At 38.0% G+C, this 15,542-nt stretch overlaps 2 protein-coding genes and 1 long non-coding RNA gene across 3 annotated transcripts in view; 1 reads left to right on the top strand and 2 right to left on the bottom strand.

The window, feature by feature from the left end:
• The window catches only part of LOC134799855 (TBC1 domain family member whacked), a 45,413-nt gene extending 31,712 nt beyond the window's left edge, over positions 1-13,701 (bottom strand). The window contains exon 1 of the mRNA XM_063772254.1: positions 13,105-13,701. Coding sequence (XP_063628324.1) covers positions 13,105-13,241 — 137 coding nt within the window. The 5' untranslated portion in view covers positions 13,242-13,701. The remainder of the gene's footprint in view (positions 1-13,104) is intronic.
• The window catches only part of LOC134799945 (uncharacterized), a 280,917-nt gene that overhangs the window by 37,843 nt on the left and 227,532 nt on the right, over positions 1-15,542 (bottom strand). The gene's annotated exons all lie outside the window — the stretch shown is intronic.
• On the top strand, positions 14,457-15,285 carry LOC134799756 (large ribosomal subunit protein uL18m). Its single transcript, XM_063772165.1, has 2 exons — positions 14,457-14,706; positions 14,884-15,285. The coding sequence occupies exons 1-2, from the start codon at positions 14,540-14,542 to the stop codon at positions 15,233-15,235; spliced, it is 519 nt and encodes a 172-aa protein (XP_063628235.1). The 5' UTR covers positions 14,457-14,539; the 3' UTR covers positions 15,236-15,285.

The following is a 15,542-nucleotide window of genomic DNA, read 5'->3' as shown; positions in this document are numbered from 1 at the left end:
AATGTGCGGAGCCGACCGACACACGTCCTGCCTCTACAAGCTCTGCCGCGGCACTGAGCTGGCGCAGCGCGCGTCATCGGTAATATAGAGTAGTTTTCAAAAAATTGCCAAAAAATTATAGTAGAATTTCATAAACACTAATGTATACCAACAGTATAAGCAAACGTTGCAGATTGCTTGAGTATGAAAATGACTTCGATATTAAGTAGATTTTCGTAGGAATTGACACTTGTTTCGGAGAGAAAATCGAGTTCGTTTTACTTTGATTTTCTCTTTCTCAAAGGTATGTAGGAAAAATATAGTTTGATATGCCTAAAGTACAGGGTATTAGTAATACAAAATAGCCAGGTTTAGCAGAGTAAAATTCTCAACATTTCCAAATAAGAGCTCGCCATTCAGTGCTTCACGGGGTTTTTCGGAAACGACCATCAGAAAAAAAATCATTACTAATTTAATAAGTCCTTTTTCTAATATTTACAACGATATTTATAAAGATAAGAAGACGCTTTTACTGGAACAAGTACTCATTGTTTCTAATAATGAGCGCAAAGTCCTGAATTTCGTCGACTAGTATCATCAATTTTGCATTATTTCGACTTTTCTTGTAAGAGCGCTCTTAAGCGTGAAGAGGTAACAGACACACTTTCGCCTTTATAATATTAGTATGGATTACTGCACCTTATAAAACAAAGTCCCCCGCTGCGTCTAGCCGTTTGTGTGTATGCATCTTTGTTTGCGATAAACTCAAAAACTACAGAATGGATTTTCATGCGGTTTTCACCTATCAATGGAGTGATTCTTGATATTTACAATTCACTAATCGTGGGTTCGTTACTACGGATGGAGATGATCATTGAGAAAGATGTCTTTCGACAGCGACGTCCGCGTCCTAAGATAACATCAAAGTTGTGTGGTTAAAAATAGAGGGAAACATACTGTGTGGGACCAACTTTAACTGAAAACTGCCTGCCTATTACGGCTATTACGGCTTTGTAGTTTGTAGTCATCTCAAAAACATAAGTCACTAGTAAAGTCACAAATATGAAACATTTTTTTATCGCCCGCGTAAGGGCGTCATCGTCATAACCGTCATAATGTGGATTGTGGACGCATATTATTCAGTGCAAACCTATGAGTAAAGTGCGCATTGTTACCTAAATAAAGCACAGTAAACACTATTGTTATTTAAGCATAGCGATGAATCAAAACAGGTTTTTGAATAGTGCTCAAGCTGGCTAGACAAAACTGGGTGCATGGTAGTTAATTCCTTATATCTACGGAAGTACGGAATTACAAGCATTGTTGATATCTATAGTTCGTTTTCTTTAAGGTTCCGTCACACAGGCGCGTTTTCCGGAGCGTTTTATATGTAAAAGCGACGCGCCCCGCTCACGCCCCGCCCGGAAAACGCGCCTGTGTGACGGAACCTTCAGCATTAGAAAAAGGGTAACATTCCATTTCTGACCGCAGCTACACTACTAGTACGAACGACGTTGCTTAACTTTGGTCAAAAATCACGTTTGTTGTATGGGAGCCCCATTTAAATCTTTATTTTATTCTGTTTTTAGTATTTGTTGTTATAGCGGCAACAGAAATACATCATCTGTGAAAATTTCAACTGTCTAGCTATCACGGTTCGTGAGATACAGCCTGGTGACAGACGGACGGACGGACGGACGGACGGACGGACAGCGAAGTCTTAGTAATAGGGTCCCGTTTTACCCTTTGGGTACGGAACCCTAAAAATGAATTATATTCACCTATAAACCGAATTAATTTTAGTATAAGGTTTCAATAACTGGCCTCTCTTCAATAACTAGCCACCTTTACTAAAATGTTTATAGTTGAATAGAATTCAATTTTAGTTTAGGGTGGCTAGTTACTAAACAGTGGCCAATAATTGACGAATTACCCTACCATCTTCCTGTCATTCTCACAATACTTCCATCTCTGTTGTGTTGATAAATCGGATCTGTCTTTAAAGCCCAATAGATAGATAAATAAAAGTAAAGTACAAGTCCGGCTCGGAAGTATCCTTATGGGGCTAACCTTGGGCCTGAGGACGGCAAACCCACAACTCACTGAGAATTGCACTACGAATTAGAACGACCGGAACTAGGACCGCCCAAAGAGTCCAACCGGGGAGAGTAGAACAGAAGATAGTTTGTGTAATTAAATATGATGTGTACAAAACGCGAGAGTTTAAAGTGTTATAGTAGATAGTGAGTAAAATAAAACCGCGTGGAATAGACAGAGATAAATAAAAGTAAAGTAAAAGTCTGTCTCGGAAGTATCCTTATGGGGCTAACCTTGGGCCTGAGGACGGCAAACCCACAACTCAGTGAGAATTTGCACTACGAATTAGAACGACCGGAACTAGGACCGCCCAACGAATCCTGCCGGGGAGAGTAGAACAGTAGATAGTGAGTAAAATAAAACCGCGCGGAATAGACAGCGATAAATAAAAGTAAAGTAAAAGTCTGTCTCGGAAGTATCCTTATGGGGCTAACCTTGGGCCTGAGGACGGCAAACCCACAACTCACTGAGAATTTGCACTACGAATTAGAACGACCGGAACTAGGACCGCCCAAAGAGTCCAACCGGGGAGAGTAGAACAGAAGATAGTTTGTGTAATTAAATATGTGTACAAAACGCGAGAGTTTAAAGTGTTATATTAGATAGTGAGTAAAATAAAAACGCGCGGAAGAGACAGAGATAAATAAAAGTAAAGTATAAGTCTGTCTCGGAAGTATCCTTATGGGGCTAACCTTGGATCTGAGGTCGGCAAACCCATTACTCAGTGAGAATTGCACTACGAATTAGAACGAGCGGAACTAATGGCGTATTGATTACCCATTGCCAGCGGTATGTGCAAATTGGACACATTGTTCAATGTTAAACTGTATCTGATCGAGTTTCTTGACATTACAATAATAACGTAAAGAAGGGGTGGAAAGCGATAGCGACTTCGTCTATTTATTCAAATTCCACCCTAAATGCATTGGGTAGATGCAAATACGTCAAAAATATGTTTACACTTTTGCACCTTACTCCCTTGTAATAAGGCAAAAAGTGTAAACATATCTTTGACGTCGACTGTACTAAGGCTCTTGCATATTTAAGCGATCAAATCGACGAAGAACGCACTGATTTGTGATTATATCCCTCCCGTATAACAATGCGGGCTACGACTCGATTTTGGCCTGTTCTTCAAATTAGTTATTTACGATAAAAGTGCGAAAAATAGGAAATTCGCAACGAGTGGCGAATTTTAAAAAATGACCGAAGGGAGGGAGGGAGGTGTATCGTACAACGTTTAACAGTACTGCATATGCTGCCCCCTGCTAAGCCAAAGAGCGCTATCTCAAAAGAAAATTCATTGCTAACTTATACTTTAGTTTCTATTACTGAAAATTCCATTTTCATAATCATTTGTTTTTGAGATAGCGCTATTCGGCTTAGGCGGGCAGTATGGCCCTTTAAAACTTCGACGTAGTTACGTAAATATAGCACCGGTGTAGTAATGAATGTAGCACTAGAAGTAGTGTAAATAAAATTACAGTTTTGTTATACATTGTAAATAGGGCAAAAAAATTATGTTTCCTGCTGTGTAAAAACAACTCCAACTGTGAACTAACTACCGGAGTCACTTGAGAAAATAGAGGACCTTGTGACCCACACGTTCTTGAGAAACGTGAAGGAAGCAGGCGCACAATGAATTTCAACCAGATTATCTCTGAAGTACGAGTAGTATTATATAAAGAGAAGAAATTTACCATTTTGATAGCTTGACTATTATTTTAATTTTAGTTAGTCTATGATTTAGCATGCCATATTGTAGTAGACCATACATGCATGTACACGATAGCTACAATGTGTACCTATAATACCCCTATGACACGTAACCATGACAACTGTGTATGTTCAAGTTCAAAATAAATAAATTGAATTGAAAGGAATACTTATGACGAGGAGGAATACTTAAGCTATATGCAAAATTTCGACCCTCAACTTTTGTGACCATCCTATAACAACATTTTGTATTTTTTCTTTTGCAGAATTTTTAGAACTTTAGCGGCAAGAGCGTGCGACTTTCAATCCTGAGGTCGCGGGTTCAAGCCCCGGCTCGTACCAATGAGTTTTTCGGAACATATGTACGAAATATCAATGATATTTACCAGTTGCTTTTCAGTGAAGTAAAACTTCGTGAGGAAACCGGACTAATCTTAATAAGGCCTAGTTTCCCCTCTGGGTTGAAAGATCAGATGGCAGTCGCGTTCGTGAAAACTACAAGTAGTGCCTACGGCAATTCTTGGAATTAGTTGTCAAGCAGACCCCGGCTCCCATGAGCCGAGGCAAAATGCCAGGATAACGCGGTCAGTAAAGGCCTCGTATAACTAAAATGTGTTCTTCTTTAGACTCTTGACTCGTTCCCTAGTGTCGTCACGCTAGACCTAGGTCACCTAGGCCGTTTAGCAAGTAGGCCGAGTTATATCATCGAAAAGCCGCTCCCCGTGACCCTTCGGTCGTTCACACGCCCACTGAATGCTAACTAGTTACTTAGCATCAAGATGTTAGCTTTACTGGTGTGTACATATCTACATGTAAGCACCTATAATCGTTGAAGACACACTTTGGTTATTTTTATTCGTGTTTTTTTTTATCATGGTTACTTTAGAGGACCATATGTACTGTAAAACATTGTACAATACACGTGCGAAAAGGTAATTCTTAACGTTTTACAGTACATATGGCCCTTTGAAATTTCGACATACGCACGTAATAATGCTAGATCCCTGCTCTTAGGGATAAGTTCGCCTTTGTATTACACATTTGTTTCATCTGATTTAACCAATATTCCTTTCTTTTCGTACAATAAAGTGTTTACTTACTTCAATCTTCAATCAATCGGTTCAATCTTTGAAGGGTAATTTTTTAAAATTTCTATATGCAAAACTACAATCGATGGACTCTAGGCTATGTTACTATGCAATTAAATGCATAATGAACATATTCCTGTATCGTATGCAGGTTTCGCAAGGGAATGATTGTTACCGCGATACAAAATTAACATATCGACTTATGCATATGCAAGTTTAGATCGGCCGATAACACGTTACGATAACTACATAACTCACGCTACAAGTAACAATGCATATTGTAGCAAAAAATGACATAGTTTGAACAATAGACAAAGATTATTTATGTACCCTAGTACAAAAAAAATAATTTGTGCGGCCCCATAAATTATACTAGATTGTAAAGCACTAGTGTTTGACAATCCAGTCACCACAAAACCGGAAAAGTGCGAAGCGGACTCGCCCACCGAGGGTTCCGTACTTTTTAGTATTTGTTGTTATAGCAGCAACAGAATTACATTATCTGTGAAAATTACAACTGTCTATCATGGTTCATGAGATACAGCCTGGTGACAGACAGACGGACAGTTGAGTCTTAGTAATTGGGTCCCGTTTTTACCCTTTGGGTACGGAACCCTAAAAAGTATGGCGCCGTACTTACAGCGCTGTCAATTTTGCGACTACAATATTTCACACTACCTAATACGTGTCTTAGTATTCCTTGTATGATGTTAGTAACGGCAAATATGAAATCATAATTGAATTAATTAATTCAAAAGAGCCTGTATGAAATCCAGTGGCTTATGTATTTAACGAATCAACTAGGTAATCAAATTATGAATCATGTTTGCAATTTGAAATAAAACTAAGTTGGTTATTATTTTAGCAAATTAAGTATTTTTAAAATAGCTCTTAATATCAATACATACGGTTAATTTTAAAGTGGTAATTGTACTAATTAGATACAGAGCTTTATACGGGGCAATTGTCGGTGATAACGTGGTTTGGCAATGAGTTCGTTCCAAACTAAATCAAACCTTATAGCGTAAAGACACGACTGATTTTTGAATGTGTGGAAAATATGTAATTTTACCATTTCATATAAATACAGATTTTATTTTAATTGCAGCCTTATAGTTACAGAGCGAAACGATATGCTTCGGAAACGAAACTAAACAAAGATTGTGAATAAGTGAAAATATCGTGCTAGCTTGACTTGAGATTTATTGATTGATCCGAAAGTACAGATGTATGCATAATTATATTCCATCGTATTTTCACGGAAACGTACGAACGTGTCTTGCTATTTCAGTCAGTCTCGGTACAAAATGTACTGAGGTTCACTGAAGTACCATGACAAATACGAACGTTTCCGTGAAAATACATTGGAAAACAATTATACGCACTACATCTGTAGGTATTCGAATATTTAAAGGGGCCCACAGATTACCAGTTCGCCGGTCGATATCAGCCTGTCAGTTGTTCGTTGTTCGGAACTGTCACTTTTTGCGTTTAACTGACACGCTGACGCTGATACCGTCCGGCGAACTGGTAATCTGTGGGCCCCTTATAGTAGATATGCACATTAAGACGTGGACGCGTCCTGAATGGGTTAAAGAAGGATTATATTCATTTTATTCAAAAAACCATCCTCACATTGGGACATTTGATTTGAAGAGAAAGCAACGCGTGTGTCCAGAGTTGAATAACTGTATTAAACCATCACGATCGCTAATACAGTACTTTTAGGGCGAACCCATACCAATAAACCTAGAAAGTACCTGTTGTTTCAAAGAGACAGTTAATTACAAAGGGTTGATCTGTGTTACAAATCAAAACGAAACTATATGAATAATCTACTGTACAAACGTACCCAACAAACTTAGACAGTTTGTAACTTTTTGCGAGTCGAGTTGACCGAACTTTCAACATGTCTGTAAGGTAAACGTACTAGTGCTCGACATGCTAATGCCCAATAGATGACACCTTGCTGTCACCTCTATTGACAATGACTTAAGTTTCAAGATAATATATTATGTACTGGGACCGCGTCGAGCACTAGTACGTTTACCTTATTAGAAGGCAAAATTTATGGTGGTATAAATCATATTAAAAAGAATGAAAGAGATGTTTATATGTGTTATCCGTTTACGAAAGTGCAGTATTCTTCACTGGTGCCTTTTGTTGTTTTCGTGGTCACTTGTGCGGTTTGATGGTGGCACGTTTCGCAAATTTTCTTATTCAGTGATCTAGACATTCTAGACCAGCGGTCGGCAACCTTTTTTTGCGTAGTTTTAGTAACGTAGTTAACGATGAGTAAGATGACGCGGGCCGCACTTTGTTAATATTTATGACTTTATCAGACATTGTCGTTTCTCAATATTACATAGCCAGAGAGGCTCGCAGGCCGCAAGTGAGTTTCACGAGCCGTATGCGGCCCGCGGGCCGCAGGTTGCCGACCGCCGTTCTAGACACATTAGCCTGCACGACACGTCAATCTGTAGTAACTTTGGACTAAATAATAATTATGTTAAATATGTTATAACAGTTGTCCACATGTATAATCTGTAGTCATGTGCAACAATATCTTGCACAACAAAGCGCGCAAAATATGACACGCTCTTATGCCTCTACAAACTTGTGTAGAGCTGGTGTGTGAGGTAGTAAGACTGTATGCACCTGATGCGCGCGGGCGACTGCGCAAGTGCGCAGCGCGCGGCTGCTGGCAGCGCCGCCCGCGCGCAGCGGCCTGCTGCGCCAAGCGCCGCTACACACCGCACTCACGCTGCTCAACTCTGTGCTTAATATGGCACCACACATTGATGTGTTCGCATCCAAGTGGTCACAGCTTGTAAAAGAATGTAAACGAATATTTGAATCGCTGTATTAATTAAGTAGTATAGTGTAGTGAATTTAAAAATTAGGTTAAGTAATGTTGGTTAGTATTTAAGATTGTAATGTATTGGCGAACGCTGTAATTACAATTTTTTTGAATAATAAACAATAATAAACAAACAAGAACGTGACAAATATTTTTGCGCGCATCGTTGTGTACAGGCGACTGTGCAGTCAGCACCAATAGTAGTGAATGAAATTACGCAAAAGTAGGTATTTGCAGTACCGTCTTTACCATAAGGGCATATGGGGCCCGTGCCCAGGGCCCCCATCCTCAGGGCGCCCCGAAGCACAGACAGTGACAGTATATTTTATTACCCATAATAAATAGAAGATCGTAGTAGAAAAATGTTAGTTTAATTAGCTTTCTTTACTTTCCAAAAGGGCCCCAAATTCTTATGTGCCCGGGAGCCCCAGCATAGTTTAAGACGGCCCAGGGTATTTGCCACTACTCGCTCTATCCGCTATAATTGATTTTCTACTGACAGTACACTCTACACTATCAGTACTATCACACAACTTTAGAGAAAAGCAATTCGCGTAACCGTGACCAAAATAAGTGAACGCTCAGAAAGGCACTTTGGCAGGTACCTTATGAGTCTTACGACGGTATGTGATTGTCTAACGACAATCGCACTAAATTCGGAACGATGTTGGAATGTTGGATTACATAAATAAAGTAGGTAACTCCATTTCATTGACGCTTTTCCGGTAATTCCGGTATCGGGGATTAGAAACACGCCAAGAAAAAAAAAGGAAATGTTAATCATCGAGAATTTAATTTACCTTGAAATTGTGCGAGAATATTAGCACCTGCACAAATAAAGTTGGTAGGTAGTTTTACTTTTTACCGAATATCGAACTGATGATGATATGCAAAAGACGCAGAATAATATTTATATGTAACTATATTTCAGTTTATGTAAATAATTGTGGCCAGTTTGGTCCTTCTTCCTCTAAAAGTCTCATTTTTACTTAGGTTTAAAGAACTTTATTTCTCAAAGAAATTTACATTTCGCTTAATGAGATAAATTACATAAAATACAAGTATATTTGAATTACAAGAGCATCAAAACATGAGTAGGAACTCACTATCTTATCTATAAAAAAACTAATATTAAATACTTAAGTTTAGTTTAAGCGTTTCTTGAATAAAGTTTCTCCTATTCTATATTATATTTGGTAGGTAACCTGATGTCAATTGCCGGTTATAGGCATCTTGAGCTAGCAAATTTATTTGGTTAGAAATACAAATTTACTGTTTGCACGGTTCAGGGTCACGCGCCGAATAACACCTATTTATTTTCCATTCGTTCGGTCCTATTCAATACGATGTAGCTACGTAGGACGTAGGTATCACGATTGGAAAATTGCCCTCTGATTGAGCTGCCGTCACGGGGCTCCTGAAGGTCCCATGAATCACAGGACTGTTTTGATGCTCAGGTCATTCATATTGGGATTCAGGAATCTAACTTAAGGATAGTGTCTGTAACGCAACGTTAGCGATGTCAGGCGATTTCGTCGCTTTGCAACAGGTAGCTAAAAGTACATCCGTTCCACACCAATTTTGGTGGCTAGCCATAAGCCGCGCGTGGCGCTGTCGCCACCTAGCGGCCATATCTGTCCTGATCGTAACAGACGCGTTTTGTTAGAGAGTGAGTTTTCTGTACTATTATTTTATTCTGTGGCGATGTGCCATCTCACATATTATTCTATACAATACAACCGTCTTACACATGCGCGTGTCAAACGGACTGGCGTGCCGGGTCTATTAGGCAAATCCGAATCTGAGAGTTTTAGTAGTCTTTAGCGGCCTTTTAATTCTGTAGCTTCAAATACATCATTCACAGTCAATATTATCTAATAGTAAACAAAGCAATGAACTGAACAAGCAATAACGATCGGCATTACCACATTGTGTAACACTTATAAATAAGTACAAGGTAATTAGGGTGGTGTTCCACCTGTACAATTTCTTTGTCCAATCTCAGTGCAATTCTCTCATCAAAGCAAAATGTGAGACGCAATACACATTGAACAAAGAAATTGAATAGGTGGAATACCACCCTTAGAAACAAATCGCACGCACAGTTTCCTTGGCCGTAATATAACAGATGTAATACACTTTCTATTTTCGTAGCTGTGTTATCTCCTTCTATGCAATCTAACATAAGTCTTAATATCAAAGATTTGTGGACGAATTTTTTACTTTCGAAGACCAATGGATTTACAAAAGAATACCTACTTGCATAATGTGTTTTTCATTCTTTGAATATGCAAGTCAGTGCCTGCTAATGTTTATTACATCGTCGGTCCAGATAATGACTTGGTGGATCTTCTTTTTTAGGGTTTCCTATGCATCTCGTGCGTAGGGTTACCGCAGGTTACCAGATACAAATTTGGGATTTCCTGACAAAATTCCTGATTAAGATGAAAGATCAAATACAGGATTTCACTCTTCCAGCTTCATAGTCAAGGTAACTACCAATTAAAGGCTAACAGGCTGTTGCCAAAGCTATTTTTACACCAATTAATAAATAGTTTTAAACACATTTGCACCAATTATTAATTTTTGCACACATCCAACAGAATGTAACGATAATTAAAATCACACATTTCCTTCAACTAGCCTCGCACGAAAAACCGCGATTGATAACAATCCGCCATTACGAGTGGGAAATTGAGAAACATTAGTTTTTCCTGTATTATGTGTATTGTGTTACAATTACAGGGTTTCTACTTTGCTCGGTTGTGTTCAGTTTTCTTGTGCATTATGTTTTTTTGCACTTGAGACATGCTTTGTTAGGTTGGATTGAAATATGACATGTAAGTGACTTGTTTATTGCACGATAAAGAAATCAATGAAATTGGAGATTGTACAGTCACCTGCAATAATATATTACACAATGAAGGCCGCAAAAATATCTGACACGATCTTATTTGTAGAGCCATAAGAGAGACATATTTTTGCGGCTTTCGAAGAGTAACATATTATTATTGCAGGTGACTACATTTTTAGCATAATAGGTGTTTATTTTTTTTATTTACTGTCTAATCTTTTGTTTACTTTTTAACAAGGCCTTGATTCGCCCCTGGGTTAGGTCAGTTTGTAGTCCTTTTTATAAAAACTAGTACCTACTCCAATTCTTGGGATTTGTTGCCAAGCGGACCCAGGCTTGCATGAGCCGTAACAAAAAGCTGGGACAATACTAGGAAGATGATAAATCTTTAATTGAAATTATTATTTTATCCTCTAAGACCTAATAGAAAAAAAATATATATTCTTACTTAAGTAAGATATTATAATTATTTTATTCATATCATAATTTTTAATATTTTTATTTTATTTTATGGAGTTCTCAAAAAAGGAGTGTACAGTGTACAGGTTATTAAAGGGTTGTTAACGTGCCTGTAACATCTCTGAAGTTGCATGCTCCCATAGACTACATATATGGGGCATTATCTATGAAAAGGGAGCTTATTGTCGATGGCGCTTACGCCGCACAGCGTCGCGCAGCATTGTATTTATATCGGAGCATCGTTAACAATGGCGTAAACGCCATCGACAATAAGGTCCCCTTTCATAGATTACATCACATATGGTGAATGCTTATCAGGTGGGCCGTACCATTGTTCACCAACATGGTATGTATATTAAAAAGAATTAGGTATAGTCGTTTTAACACTATATTATTGATAGTTTTTTATTTAAAAGATCCTATACTGATCTTTTGCAATAACTCCATAGGATGAGTCATTTGTTTTGCCAGTCACTGATAGCACAGGTGGCCCGATTATCAACGCTATTGGAAATATGATTCCCAGTTTAGTCACACTGAAAATAAGGCACATCATCAATATCTAATAATTTGCCTATGATGATTTTTTATTAGAATCAGAAGCATTGACATATAATGTCTAACGTCGGGCCTTACGGGCACTAAAAATGGTACTAGTTCAGCGGTGTTACTCACAAATTTCAGCCAATCGTGCAGTCTAACGCAACTAGTTGCGACCAATAGCGCGCGTAATGCGAACTCATCAACCAATCGCGCGCGTGATGCGAACTCATCAACCAATCGCGTTGTAGTGGTGTCACACCGCCGTATGGGTCCCTGTCATGTTACAGTGTAAGTTCCTAACACAGTAGAAATCCTACCTATTTCCAACATGTCATGCCTCATTATTATTGCCCGTAAAGGACTGCCTTTTCACTGGCTTGGCTAGATATCTATGTCAATGATCAGAAGTGTATGGAATATTACTCATGGAAGTTGTAAACTATGATAGACTCTGACCATGCTAACTTTGCACAAATTTGGCAGTAAGAATTCATACATATCCCCTTCCAGCTCGAAACTGAATGTAACATTTGGCATGAAAACTTATCATGGTCTGACTCTATGTGATCTGTCAAAGTTTTATCTGAAAAAATAATTCAGTGTATTGTATTATGGGCATTAGGTATTTCCTGTTTTTCAAATACACAGATAAGAGAATTCACAAAATCAATGACATTATTGTTTTGTCTGAAAATCAAGATTGTATTTTAGTTTAGACCAGTGGTGGGCAAACTTTCTTCATGGGGGGCCAGAAAGTTAAGAAAATTTAAGTGGAGGGCCAGAATTGAAGCCAAAATTTATTTTGATTTGTGATAAATTGATAATCGTGGGCCAATGCCACAAATGATAATTATTTCATAGGACTGGAGGCGGGCCGGATAAAATCCATTCGCGGGCCGCAGATGGCCCGCGGGCCGTACTTTGCCCACCACTGGTTTAGACAACATACATTTTCTTACTTTCAAATTAAGTTGCCTAAAACACAAGTAGTGTATCTAAATAGATAAGATGAGAATAGCATAACTGGGTCAGAGATAATTGATTAGTGTCTTTGATAAGTCCAGAAGGTAAACATATATAAACAGAAGAAATTATTCATAGCTTTTCATTTGACAATAGTTCAATAGGTCTAGAAAAAATAGTTTAAAATATATATTCATCAGTCAATGTTTGTTATTTGTTATCTATCCTCATATTGTTTAAAGCTGGATTGCATACCTATCTAATAATTTTGCACAAAGAAAATTTTATTATTCAAAGACCAAGGTAATTTCAAAAGTAAGAAATGAGTATGTAATTTCTCTGCTGACCATACACTTTCACATTTATTGTAATTAGAGTGAGAGTCTGCATGTATTGTTATTCAAATAAAACCAACAAAAACACTACTGTTTTTTTTTTCAATTACGTACGGGCCATGGCTTTTCTAGTCAAACAGATGTGCATAATATGCATGCAGTGTTATGACTCACTAGTTATAATTGGTTAAGAATGTAAACATTACTTACGGCTCTGGACTGTATTGAGCACCTCCGAAAAACCCATGCCTGTCAGGCTGGGTGGTCACCGAGGAACATATAGAAGTGGTGTCCGCCTGCTCGCTCCGATCCCCTCCGGCACTTTTAACACTTTTCTGGAGCGACATATCCAAATCTGTTCCAATTCAACTGCACTATCTAGCACCCACTATCATCACGCACGCCGCGTACACCCGCTTCTACCGACGGTCGAGTGGGCGGACGAATTAATTGCAAAACACGTAACTGTTTCTGGTGTTAACACCCGCTGACGAAACCACAGCAAACACTCGTTTCACATTGACAATACGATAGAGAAAGAACTGAAATCACGTTCACAGCGCGAATTGTTTCGACGCACAACCATAACTGTAGTAAATATGGCAACGATACGTGCTTACGATGAACACAAACCAATATTTTTCTTATCAAAATTCAACAAAGTGTGGGTGGGCCAGAAATATGTGAGGGTACAGATAAAACATAGCCTCCTAGTAGCATACGTCACATTTGCTAGTGTTGTACCAAATGATTTCGTTATTAACGTCGTTATAACCCATTTATAACCTGCTATAACGGTTATTTTAGTAATAAAAGTACATTATTGTCGAGGCTCGGAAGTAGCTACTTGCAGGCTGAGGATTCGTTTTAAACGGACGACCTTGGGAGTCCGTTTAATTGAATCCGAAGCCAGCAAGTAGCCTTCCAGCCGAGTCATATATAGTGCTTTTCTCAAAAATGGTGGAAGAAATATAAATATCATAGAAATATTTTACAAAAGCAACGTTGTTACGTATATATTTTCACAGAAGAAAGCCCTTGCCGCCTTTTTATTTTTTTAATAAAAAAATAGAAGTGTATTTTTCTGCCGAAAATACGCCAACCTATTTGAGACAACTAAATAGTCGCGGCACTAATCATCTGTTTGGCTGTTCAAAGGGCCTGTGCCTTCAATTGATATGGCCATTTCAACTTTTTAAAAGTTTGGAACTCGACAAATAATGGAATTTGTATGCGACATTGCAGTCCCAAAATCGAGACTGCAATGTTTTTAACTTTTTAATTTTTGACTGACCATAAACTAAGCGCTTCGCGACCTATTTTTTAGACGGCAAAGTCGAATTTGCCGTCCATTTTTGAGAAAAATTTATTAGACTGGCAACATTTTGCTACAATTCTGTTCAAGTTGACACTAATCACGCTATCTTTAAATCTCAATATATATTTAGAAACAATGGACTGTAATCCATTGTAATAAGGTTGTTTTCTTCTTGTTTCTATTCAACAAAATAATTAGATTCAATAGTGCAATTATTTTACTTAATTTTCTTATGTCAAAAATAAACTAGGTTATGTTTTCCTTTCCTGTGTTTTCAATTAATTTACATTGAATAAATAGATTACATACTAAAATACGTTACCTAAAATGAACTCTATAAGAAAGCTCTGCTTGGTTACTCCTTTCGCAAGGAATGCGTCATCTGCTCCAGCGGAATTCGTAAACAGAAACCCTAGAAACCTAGAGAGGATTCGGGTAGCTCGCAAACCTGATGGATATCACTTAGATAACCCTGGCAGAAAATTTTGGCACAAGTAAGAACGTTGTCGTTCTTAAATGAATAGCTTCTTAGTAAAGCTTAATGTAATATAGACTTGAGAGTATAACAACTAGAAAATAAGAAGGGACACAACATAGTGATTGTATGTGTAAGAGTCCTGAAAATTATTTTCTGTCCTCTGAAGTCTCATAATATAATATTATTGTTACAGATTGATTCTCACCTCGAGTAACCGCTCAATAACAGCACAGTTGGTCCATTACCTCAACGGTCCTGTTGTTGAAGTAAAATCCTCTGACTGGGCACTCCAAAAGCAACTTTATAGCACAAAAGATATGTGTGCTTACATCAGTGTTGGCCAAGTCTTTGCTCAGAGGTGCTTAGAGGCAGGCATCTCTGAAATGTACTGTGACATTGAAGTCACAAAAGGAGGGAAGATAGAGAGACTTATCAAAGAGGTTAAGAATGGGGGCATCAAGTTGAAAGAGCCTGAAATTTATAAGAAGCCTCATCCTTGGGATAAACATAGGCCTGAAAAACCATGGAATGTTACTGAAGAGTAGTTTTAAAGTGTAATTATTAGTGTAGAAATATATTTGTTAGATTTATTGCAGTGTTGTTTTGCTCTTTCAGTCAGACTTATCAGAATCAAAATTGAATATTTGGTTTAACAGAGCCACTCAGCATACAATAACTTCTTAATTGTTGGTGCTGACTTGGAGTGTAGAAAAATAAATAATTATATTTTCTGTGGTATTTATATGCAGATACAGGCCTGCTCATATTTTGATTGATGAACAAGAGTTGAAGGAAGTGGTAGAGTTGATGTCATGAAACCTACAATTTCCAATCCTACATTGTACAATGAAG

Source organism: Cydia splendana, chromosome 19 (assembly GCF_910591565.1).
Source record: "Cydia splendana chromosome 19, ilCydSple1.2, whole genome shotgun sequence".
Lineage (NCBI taxonomy): Eukaryota > Metazoa > Arthropoda > Insecta > Lepidoptera > Tortricidae > Cydia > Cydia splendana.
Note: the sequence above shows the minus strand (reverse complement) of the source record. Positions and strands in the feature narration are given on the sequence as shown.

Bases quoted from the DNA above. Each gene is read 5' to 3' on its own strand.
- LOC134799756 (XM_063772165.1), top strand. From the start codon at position 14,540: ATGAACTCTATAAGAAAGCTCTGCTTGGTTACTCCTTTCGCAAGGAAT. The intron at 14,707-14,883 runs GTAAGAACGTTG...TTATTGTTACAG, and splicing joins GGCAGAAAATTTTGGCACAA to ATTGATTCTCACCTCGAGTA.